The 12,666-nt window shown below is 37.3% G+C and overlaps 1 protein-coding gene across 1 annotated transcript in view; it reads left to right on the top strand.

The window, feature by feature from the left end:
• LOC147070518 (uncharacterized) overlaps positions 1–12,666 on the top strand; it is a 90,122-nt gene that overhangs the window by 72,301 nt on the left and 5,155 nt on the right. The window contains exons 3-4 of the mRNA XM_085949632.1: positions 7,049–7,263; positions 7,750–12,303. Coding sequence (XP_085805758.1) covers positions 7,049–7,263; positions 7,750–12,303 — 4,769 coding nt within the window. The remainder of the gene's footprint in view (positions 1–7,048; positions 7,264–7,749; positions 12,304–12,666) is intronic.

Here is a 12,666-nt window from a genome sequence, read left to right on the forward strand (position 1 = left end):
ATTTTTTTATACAAGTGATCCAAACATCATATTATAAGGCAGAAAATAGCATTTGATATTTCTCTAAAATCGAGTTGATAAATCGCATACACTTCCCAACATATAAGTAGTATTTCCATTAAGGGATAATCCTCGATACCTTGTCATGCTTTACTATCTTCATTGGACACCCACTTTATAAACCGACATGAAAATAGGCAACGCATTCAAAGTGAACTATACTCACATTATTTTGATGGACATTCAAGCAAAACATCTACATGAAACAGCTTTGACAAATATAAAACAATGTGTAAAAATATTATTTTTTATCAATGTATTTTTTCTTCTTCTTTTTTTTTTGATCAATGGATTTTGATTAAAGAATTGTGAGCGAAGAATGTTCCTAAATATACATGTCGTACCATCTATGAGAGAATTAACAAAGCTGTCCGATATTGCAATAACAATAGAAGCAGCTCAACACAGTATTATCTAGTAAAATAGGTATTCTATCAATATTTTGCAATAGTCTGACATGCGAGGTCGGTATTTTAAAGCTTTTTTTATATAACAATTAAAACTGCTTGCGGTATCTAAAACACTAGATTTAACAACTTACACTAGTATACTTGGTTAAAATTGTCGAATGAGTGAGATTCTTTGGTGATTTCTCGAGAAAAGAGAATCTCGAAATTTATGAAAAAAAATATCTCGAGAAACGATAATTAACTTTTTTCATTATTTTTCGAAATGAGAAATCTTGACCACGTTTTCTATGTATGCTGTATAGGTATATATAGAGTAATTTCATATTATTATGTTCCGTAAGGATGACTGTCAAATATTATTTTCTGTAACCCATCGATTAATAGAAATGTAAACAACTACTAAATATTTTCGACGTATATAGGGCACACATGGCTCAATTGGTAAAGCACATTGGTTTGGGTCCCAATGGGCGTTGTATTTTTTTTTTAAAGATATTTTCTAGTAGGTATATACTGAATACTAAATAACTATGCAAAACTGATGTTAGTTTAAATCTCTTTAGAAAATATTACTATATATTATTCGTCGTTTTTTTATATAATGATAATCAATCATTTACTTTTAATAGCAATTAATTAGACAGGTGTATGTTAGCTATATTCAATTGCAGAGATTATAATAATCATTAAATAATTAGTTTGCTCGTATCAATATGCGGAAAAAATGGTTAGCATAAAAATCTTAAATTTCGGTACTTTTTATAATCAATATTGTACCATATTCTAGTCATCATCATCCAATAACAGTCAGGGTCGATCTTCTACTTAATTGTATGATTACATGAAGTGAACTCAGAAACTTCATTTCGTGCAATAAGTCATGATGAATCTGCTGTCAGGTTTGTACAATAACGCGGTGTCTTTCTATCAAGATGGAAAAAATGTGGATCCACATTGAAAATGAATATTAGTGAATGACCTCGTTGGGTGTGTAATAAAAGGTTGTTTAATTCACGAATGACGCCGCATGATTTTCGGTATTTTTAATATAATTATTCGGTACGATAAGATATTACGACCAAGGGAAATTCCAGAGGTTACAGGCGCGCACACGAGCGAGGGTGGGTTACGGTCCGGAATCCTCCAGAAATGGAAAAATTAGAAATCATGTAGATGCATAGAATATGACATATGAATTTTTCTATGGTACAACCATCTTGGGGATCCAATTTTTTCTTTAATATTCCGATACGGCATCTATGAAATACATGACCACGAATACTAAACAAATAACGAATACTAACGACCTTAATAATAAAATTATGACCGTTAAGCCACCCGAATTAGAAAATCACTTTTGGATGCGACAATTACTGTCAATAACTCGTAGGTAAATACGGTTATGTTAACCTGCAGGTCAGGTGTTTACTACTAGACTCAAAGTGTGGAGTGTCTGGGTATGGGGAATGCACTTAGAAAGAGCGATATTCCGCGGTTGGAGCGGCTAGAAGCTATACGTAGTAGGCAGGGTACATGTAGAAGTCAGTGGCACCTGCTAGATTTTGTTACCGATTTTTCCACTTTAGAAATCAAAAATATTCGCCGTTTTTTTCGAGAGGCAGTCGGCAGGGGAACTATGATGTATTTGAGTACTGGATAATGTAAGATACAGGTAGTCTGTGAGTAATTTGTAGTAATACAGTAGTAATGCTTTTTCAGTTGAAAATGTCCCTTTGACGTGTCCGAATTTATTAAATAAAAAAGTGAAATAAGTACAAAAAAATTTGCGTTTTATTAAATTAATCAATAAGTAATACTTTAAATTGTTGTAAAATATGTAACCATCATAATATAAATAATAAACGTTGACATACTGGATAATCAATGAGAAGTATTTTTATTCTTGTCATGAATTAGCTAGGTACTTAATTTGTAAACATTTACTGCAAATTATCATGCAAAAGCAAACACTTAAATACTTCAGTTAGTTCTTTGAAACTAGCACTGACCATTTTATTCCTAGGAATATTACCTATACCATACGTTTCTTTATTTATTTATACACCCACCATACGACATTTTGATACACTCTCGCGAATGCATTTACATTGGAAAATAAAGCCAAGAAACTGGATTTGAATCAGTGATGAAGCACCGTTAAATTTGTCGCACTGTGAAAATAAAGTTGTCACAACTATTTCTTAGCTATAGTATTTTCTGTACCTACATTTTGCAATTTATATTAGACTATGAGTAATTACTTTACTGTTTTGATTTAAATGCACATTTACTTATTTAGAACTAAATACAGAAAGCGATGGTGCAAAAGACGGTTGAGTCAAAAAATACACGACACTTCAAGAGAAATTTTGAATAATTATAAACGAAACATTTTTATAATGAGTATATGTACGAGTATGTGTATGTATAATAGGTATTGTTGAATTTTATACATGATCAATGTATGAAAGAATAAAAAAGAGAAAAAGAGAATTATAAGGAAAGTTTTGATCAGGGTTTATTATACAAAATGTTGGAGATAGCGTGTTTACATGAAGTAGGTGAGTTATTGAATGAATGAACTGTGGAGAAAACACTATCGTAATTTAAACAAGAGCGCCGAATAAAAGATTTTAGTGTGAAATTAGAATCACTATGACTGACATTGTACATAGTTTTTTTTTTTTAAACCATGTCCGATCCTAATAGGATCATATGGGCCTCCACAGAGTAGAGGTTTATATTAACAGATTTTGTTTTTTACGAGAAATGGATGTCAGCCATTTGCTCAACCTATTATGTCCATACCCTGACTCGCACACAAATTGAAAAACAATATGTGTACTTGCCAGACCCAGGATTCGAACCTGGGACCCACGGCGTGATAGTCCAATGCTTAAGCCGCGCGGCCACCGAGGGCGTACAAAGATTAGATTCGTCTAAATCTTGTTTATTCTCTCAAGGAGCAGAACTAACCTGCCATTGATGAAGCCAATTAGGAGAGCAATAACTCTGTTCAGCCAAATCGCTTCGAATGTTGATATATTCCAGCTACGTGAGAATGAGCTTATAGGTGGACGTTGTTTTACAAATTCTTAAAATAGCGTCTGCTTATCTCATCCGGTGTAGGTACTTACTTGTACCTATCTAATTTATATTTTTTGTATTTAAACTTTTCTGCTGTTTAATATTTATTTCTATTTATTATTTATATAATACTGTTTTAATAATATTTCTTTGTTTCTAAATGTCATGTTGTGAACGTTTTAAATTAATAATTTGTATTGTAAAAATAAATAAAACTATTAAAACCAAACCTTTATAATAGGTATGTTTAGCGAGTCTAAAAAAACATTGATAATTTTGAAACGTAAACTCTGATAGAGAATGTCAACACAATGATGGTTGAAATAAAATTGTGACATGGTGGCTTTGCTGGCAGGGTCTTTGGGCTTGGTCTTGTTACCCATTCAACCTGTCCATTCGGCGGAGAAGTCGGTTTAACCAGCTGTTGGGTCCATCGGACCGTCCGACCTGATCGCCACAACGGCTAATTTTATTGCATTTAGAAAATTTGCGGCGTCATACTGCCAACGTGAAGATCTCTTCATTTAGAATGTTCGGCAGTTTTGTATTAGCTTTAATTTGTTACTAACTACAATTTTAATATTAACTCTACGTGCTCATCTCTCCCATGGGTACCTACCTCAACTTAAAGTCATGTAAATTCAGTCAAAGCACATTTGAGTGTATGGTGATCTTAGTCTTGGGTAACTGCTCCTGACACATTTCCAGTCATAAAAAATAAAAATGATGGTTCACACCAAACGTAGGGTTCCGTAATTTGCCCGATTAAAACCGGGTGTGGTACGGGGCGGTGGGGTTAAATGGGGCCATTAACTTCAATATGTGCACTCCCAAGTCCCAAATAACAGACGATGCCCAGCAACCAGCATACTGACGAATAAAGAGAATGCAACTTCTTGCTCTCGTACTTGACACCAGATGACATGGATCAAAAAACTATGATATTATTCATATATTCAATAGAAATATCGTAGGTATATTATCTTAAACAATTTACTACGTGTAAGTATAAAGATAAACTCAAGGGTGTGCTCATATTTTCGATTACAACGCCTCCCTCCAATGCTCATTCACCGACACTGCGTTAATAACAATTTTGTCTCACCTCAATATATTGAAAATTGCAACAAACAAGATATTCCGGTGAATACCTCAAAATGTGAACTTTAAATCCCTCCTCTACTAAGAACGTGTTGTACAGGTCAGGTCTGCGTACAGGAAGTACGAACTTGCCACAAGTTATTCAAGATAAAGCTCAAACCGTAAAGCTTTTGTGTAATAGAATATGTTAATGAATATTATAATTTTATCCACTATGTTCATTATGTATATATTGTATAGTAATTATATTACTAATACATTGTATGTATAGAAAAGGGTTTAAGTCAGTTTCAAACTGAAAGAAACTTTTAAATGTTGCTAATTGCTGGTGTACCTATACATCAATTTACTATCGAAGCTTAATGCTTTAAATTGTACGCTATTGTTGAATATTTATCGTAGATGTTTATATTAAGTTATCTATATTATTATCTTGTAGACTTGTAGAGGCAGTAAAGATTTTATATAACTAAGATCGATTCATCAGAAAATTAAAAAAGGGCTTCGAAACAATTGAAAGTGAAGTGAACAAATGAAGGAAAATTGTTTGGAGGGGGGGTCCAATTCGGAAATATATCTATAACCCATTATAATTATAATGTTTGAGGCTTTCACGGTTGTTTTTCATCGTAGTAGATTTTTGGGTTTCTACCGTGTGTCCTTCTTCCTTCTTTCCTCGACGTTTCGGGCCATTGAAATCCATAGAAACCCTGAAAATATTAAAAGGGATGATGGATTACGGTTAAACACGTCATGGCGTCCGGCACTATCAGCAAAATCCAATATTCGAGCCGGTATCTCGGTCATAATGATTGACACATTACTCTGAGCAACGTTTGCTCTTAGCTAATCGGATTACTTTTGACATTATTAGTGACATGTAGTGTAGGTATATTAACGTTTACATTAATATATCTACACTACATTTCATCATAAAAACATATCATCTCTTGATAATGGCTTCTCCAACGATCCCGAAACGTCGAGGAAAGAAGGATACACGGTGGAAACCCAAAAATCTACAACGACTATAACCCACTATTGATTTTTAGAGCGACATGAGGAGGCTGGGTTAATAAAATTTAGCAGGTGGCATTTGACTTCCACATTTACCCGCCTATTAGATTTTCGACGCTTTATCCGCGGAATACTTTGAGATTACCGATAAACACGTGGCATAAGGGTGTAAACCTGCGTATTATTGCGAGCTGACGCATTCATAAGTGGTTATCGGATGCGAATGAGCACGTCTCCACACCCATTATGCAGGTGTATACCGTGGCGTAACGAACGTCAGGCGATCTTAAAATTTGTGCCGAAGGTGTCCCAGGAGCAACTTCCTAAGACCTTGGTTGGCGTGCACTAGAGTGTGCGTGATCCCTACTTAGAAATAATGTATTACTGTCAATTCTCGATTCGAAAAGACCTTCTCGCTCGCCGTAAAATGCCGCAAACTTTTTAAAAATTGAGAAACTTTCCCTCGTAGATACCAAGTCGCAATGGCCGACCGGTCCAACTGAGGGTCGGACCGACTTGAGAAGCTCTTCCCTTTCAACCGACATTTGGGGACACTCCCAGAGGATGTGATCGGCATCCTGCAATTCACCACATAAGCAAGTCGGAAGCTGACAGAGCTTGGAGGCAAAACCATCGTGTCCGGTTAAGAACTGAGAAGTCCAATGGTCTGGAGTCAATCTGGTTATCTCCATGCGCAACTTTATATTAGGAAAAAACAAATGCTTTCGTCTGCCCTTGGAAGAAGTGCTTGTCGAATGCGCATGGATTAACAGTCATAATCATTAACATCGTCAGTGTCCATTTGTATCAACCGCGCTGTCTTGTCTTAAGGACATGCCGCATCGGTATATTTAATGCCCCAAATAGTTGCACCAACTTATGAGTGACACTGGTCTTCAAGTGACCGCAGGCCTTGCGTGTCATATAATGCCGTTAGGAGTGGGGCCAACCCTTTGATAAGGTTGCTTGACAGTCAAATCATCCGGGTGATGAAGAAAAAGAACATCTAATATGCCATTTACCTAAATAATTTATATTTTTCCGTTTATAGGGGGAGGGCTCCGGACCCGGAACCCCCTTTATGCGAACAGTATTTAGCATCTTCTTGTTATCTCCTTGTCTCTCAATGTCCATATTTACTAGATTTGGACACCTACATGATGTAATAGACATAGAGCATAGTTTGGAAAAGTATGGTTTTAAAGGATTATCAACAGCTATTTATATCGATAGAGTTTAAAAAAATGAAATTGTATTTGTTATTTTATAAAGAAAACAAATACCTTCCAACCATAACTTTATCTTGTTAAGATTATACCGTTTTATTAAGAAGTATAATAAGTTATAATGATACCAAATTACCTTCTTTGCAGCAATTGAAGAACAAGAAATGGCAGAAGCATTTCCTGACTTTGGAGACAGACTAGGAAGAGCGCTGGAGAGAGGACTTCTCCCGCCGAGACTCCGCTCAGAATCACCTTCATCGTCAGAGTTCAGGTGTACTTCTGAAGGTTTCCATCCAGACCCGAAAGACTGCACCATTTTCTACAGATGTGTCTCCAATGGAAACAGCTTCACGACATACAGGGTATGGGCAACATAATATTTAACCACTAGAAAAAATCATTTTGAAAAAAATACGACATCCAGAGGGATTCGCGCACGTGTGCTCTACAAACTTAACTACGTACTTCCTATCTAATTGAAACGAAATTAACTAGCAGTTTTTATAATTCTCTCTGAAGCGCTTTCTTAATTGCGTTATTTTTTTTGGCAGTCAACTTTTGCATTTTAAATTAAACTATTAATTAGGTGCCTTAATTAATAACCGGTGTCGGCACCTCTCCAAATTTTAGTTACAACGTACGTGCACTTGCCAATAATTTAATAAACTATTTAACTATTAGCAAGTGGGGTATATACAAAATGGGTAAATAATATTTAATGTGGATCTATTGGCGTTTGATATTTTTTAATTTAAAATAAGATGTAATTTCATCTCATCACTCATTAGATTATTATAGGCTTGAAAATAATAAATTAATAATGCCATAATTATTATACTTGTTTACAGTTTCAATGTGGTCCTGGAACAGTCTTTGATTCAGAATCAAATGTATGCAACCATCCAGGCAGTACTAGCAGACCGGAATGTGGTGGAAAACAACAACCGGACAATAATGGCGGACAAAACGAAAACGAAAATGAAGTAGATGACGGAGGATATCGTTATCCATCACCAAGCCCATCAACCTCGACATCCACAGTAAAAACCACACACAAGACTACTAAAGCATCAACTACGACATCTTCTGCCACTACCAAAACAACACAAGCTCCTTGGAGTTCAAGTACATCTTCTCAGTCATCAACGACAAGCAGGCCCACCAAACCTCCTTCACAAACTTCCTCTTCAAGTGGAGATAAATGCGAGAGCGATGGATTTATGGCTGATAGTAACGACTGTCAAAAATTTTACAGGTGCGTCGATAATGGACGTGGTGGATACACAAGATACGAGTTTGCTTGTAGTTCTGACACGGTCTGGGATCAAGAAATTCAAGGATGTAACCATGCATGGGCTACCAAAAACCAGAAGTGTAAAAATTCTCAGAATACCCAAAATACAGGTTCTAACTCTGAATGGTCTCAAGATAACCATGGATCTGATAAAGGCCCAAGCTCAACTAGTTCAACTTCTCAAACTAACCGACCACAAACAACCTCCAGGCCTCAAGGAACTCATAGCACGCAAAGCAGTCAATCCAGTTCTCAAAAGCCTTCAAATGGTCAAAATTCTCAGCACCATTCCAATAAGCCACCCCAAAACAAACCTTCGAGTACAACAAGCCAAAAGCCAGTTAAACAAGAATCTACAACTCACTCATCTGGAAATGGAGACAACCATCAAACCGGTAGTAGCAATGACAAGTGTACTGAAAGTGGATTTATTGGCGACTCTAAAGACTGCAAAAAGTTTTATCGTTGCGTAGACAATGGTCAGGGTGGTTATACAAAATACGAATTCTCTTGCGGTGATGGTACGGTGTGGGATCAAGAAATTCAGGGTTGCAACCATGCATGGGCTGTTAAAAACTGCGGAGGATCCAACAAGCCGCAAGAGTCTAATTCAGGAGGAAGCCCGTCTAACCAAGAAAGCGGTTGGAATCAAGGATCTCACGATGGGTCATCTACCGAAAAGACTGGTTCATCTACTCAAGAAACAAATAACCAAGGATCCCAAGAGTTTAATGGTGGAGAAGATAATAGTAATAATCAAAATAATCAGGGAACTATAGAAAGTTCTCACAAGGAGGAATCAAAACCAACTGAAGGAACAACAACAACTGTACAGACAACAAATAAACCTCAATCATCACACTCAAGTGATAAATGTTCTCAAAGCGGTTTCATGGGTGATAGCAAAGACTGCAAGAAATTCTATAGATGCGTTGATAACGGAATGGGAGGATTCACGAAATATGAATTTTCATGTGGTGACGGTACTGTGTGGGATCAAGAGATTGAGGGTTGCAATCACGAGTGGGCAGTAAAATCATGCGGTGGATCATCAAGTAGTTCAAGTGGATCAGAATATGGTTCGGGAGAATCGAGTAGTTCTGAACCATCGAGTGGAACTACAACTACACAAAGAGCTACATCAACGACTGAAAGTAAATCTGAAACTACACAGAGTCAGAAGACCACAGAAGCTCCTCAACAGTCGACTTCTACCACACAGCAATCTCAATCGAAACCGATAAGTCAAAACGAGCCCTGTACTTCTGAAGGTTTCCACCCAGATACCAATGACTGTAAGAAATTCTATAGATGCGTAGACAATGGACAAGGAGGTTATACAAAGTATGAGTTTAGCTGTGGAGATGGAACTGTGTGGGACCAGGAGATTCAAGGATGCAATCATGAATCAGCGGTGAAAAACTGTGGTTCTGGAAAAGGAGAAAGTGGTGAAACAAATTATGTTGAACCTGAATCTAGTAGTACAAGCTCTACGCCGACAAGTAGCAAACCTACCTCATCACCACCGTCATCATCATCATCGTCCGAGGTTTCTCAAACACAGTCGTCGGGTTCGACTGAATCATCAAGTTCAACTGAATCGTCAGGCTCTAAACCGTCTAAACCCAGTTCTGGGAAGTGTGAATCAGAAGGTTTCTATCCAGACCAAGATGATTGTAAGAAATTTTATCGCTGTGTTGATAATGGAATGGGTGGATATACAAAATATGACTTCAGCTGCGGTGATGGTACTGTTTGGGATCAAGAAATTCAGGGATGTAACCATGATTGGGCAGTGAAAAATTGTGGATCTGGAAAAGGAGAGAGCAGTAGCGAGAATAATTATGTTGAACCTGAGTCAAGTTCCACTACAGAAGCCACTGGTAAACCAGCAACAACTGAATCGACATTATCTTCATCTGAGCCTTCACAGACACAAAAACCAGGTTCAACTGAATCGTCAAGCTCAAAACCATCGAAACCAAGTTCAGGAAAGTGTGACTCTGAAGGTTTTCATCAAGATCAAGAGGATTGTAAGAAGTTTTACCGCTGCGTTGACAATGGAATGGGTGGATATACCAAATATGACTTTACATGTGGTGATGGAACAGTTTGGGACCAAGAAATCCAGGGATGTAACCATGAATGGGCAGTGAAAAACTGTGGTTCAAATAGTGGACAAACTTTTACTGAGAGTGGGAAAGAACCAGGCCAAACAGAACAAACTTCAACAACAACCAGTTCATCAACAAGTCAGTCTGGCAGGCCAACAGATGGTTCATCTTCAACTACGGAACAATCGCAACAATCTTCCTCAACCGATTCATCTCGACCACCATCTGGGGGCAAATGCGATTCTGAAGGATTCCATGGTTACGAAGACGATTGCAAGAAATTCTACAGATGTGTTGACAATGGACAAGGAGGTTATACGAAATATGATTTCGCTTGTGGCGAAGGAACCGTTTGGGATCAGGAGATTTTAGGATGTAACCATGATTCGGCTGTCAAAAATTGCGGGAAAACTTCTGAAAGTAAAGAACCAGGTCAACAATCGACAACTGATAGTTCTGAACCTTCGTCAAGTACAACACAAGAAAGCGGATCACAAGCTACATCGTCTAGTCAAGAAAGCACCACTTCCGGTACACAACAAACTACTTCTGTATCATCTGGAAAGTGTACATCAGAAGGTTTCCATGGTAACCCAGATAACTGTAAAAAGTTTTATAGATGCGTCTCAAACGAAAAAGGTGGTTACACAAAATATGATTTCGATTGTGCCGAAGGAACAGTTTGGGATGATGAAACCACCACTTGTAACCATCCATGGGCTGTCAATAATGCATGCCATTCAGATGGAGAATCACCTGAAACCACTGAAGCTACAGAGAGTTCTAGCTCCTCTTCTCAGACAACCGCTTCATCTTCTTCAACTCAGAAATCTACTACTTCCCAATCCACTACGAAATCGACTACTAAAAAACCAACTTCATCCCAAACAACATCTAAGCCAACCTCGACCACACAAGCGTCTCAATCCACTACAGAGTCTGGGAAAAATCAAACAGCATGCAATGGAACAGAACCAACTGTAATGAATGCAACAATTAGCTGTCCACATGCAGGGTACTTCGCTCATCCAACAAATTGCAAAAAGTTCTACAGATGTGTAGACTGGGATGGTGACAAAGGGAAACGTTATTCTGTCTATTACTATGACTGTGCGGAGGGTACAATATGGGATCCTGAATTAGATACTTGCAATCATGAAGAATCAGTTTATCCACCACGAGATTGTTCAGGAAAAGGAACAACGATGGCAATGACTGAAGAGCCGAAGGAAACCACGACAGAAGGCCAAGAAACAACTACAGAACAACCGGAAACTACGACAGATAAATCTGAAACTACAACGGATAACTCTGAAACAACAACACAGACGCAGGGAAGTACTGAAACTGAAGCGCCGGCAACAACTGAGGCTACAACACAAACAGAAGAAAAGACTGAACAAACAACAACCGAACAAGCAACAACTGAACAGTCAACAACTGACCAAGCAACGACAGAACCGGCAACAACTGACCAAGCAACGACAGAACCGGCAACAACTGACCAAGCAACGACAGAACCGGCAACAACTGAACAAACAACCACAGAACAACAACCAGAAACTACTGAAACTATGACTGAAGGTACAACGGACTCAACCCAAGAAACTACTGAAGGAACTACGGAAATGACGACCGAAATGACAACTGAAATGACAACAGAAATGACGACCGAAATGACGACAGAGGAGTCAACTGAACAACCTACCAATCAGACGAAGTGTCCTGTAGGTGAATTAGAAGGCGACCAAGTAGCTCTAGTATGTCCAACTGGTTTCAGAAGACATCCTAAGTATTGCAACCTGTTCTACCAATGTACAAACGATCCAAATAATTATGACATGAAGGTGGTGGTCTTGAGATGTCCTGATGATACAATTTATGATGACAAAAAGACACAGTGCGTGCCTGAGAATAAGACTCAACAAAAATGCGAAGGCGAGATTGCACAAAAAGCGACATTTAGGAAATTGGACGACAATTCATTACCACCGGTAAGATAATATGATTTACATATGTATTTTTTATATCATCTACACATAGTTTCAAAATAATTTTATTTTAAAAGAGAATTCATGATATATGGACAAATTAATATAATATCTATGTAACAAATCGAGTTTATTATTAGGTTTTCTGATATTTTCATGAAATATCCATTTCTGCATAGATATGCTCAGTTCTCATAAAAAATGACACGTAAATTCTTAAAATAAAATTTGATTATTAGTATATTGTATTTCCAAACCAATAAAATTAATTATATATTTTTGAAATACGTTAGGGTATAACTCGTCAGCTGAATGCAAACCAACGAGTATTCTAACTCTCATTTGAAATATTTTACAGAAATAAAT

Source organism: Rhyacophila brunnea, unplaced genomic scaffold (genome assembly GCF_057557595.1).
Source record: "Rhyacophila brunnea isolate RB1 unplaced genomic scaffold, BYU_Rbru_1.0 scaffold_22, whole genome shotgun sequence".
Classification (NCBI taxonomy): Eukaryota; Metazoa; Arthropoda; class Insecta; order Trichoptera; family Rhyacophilidae; genus Rhyacophila; species Rhyacophila brunnea.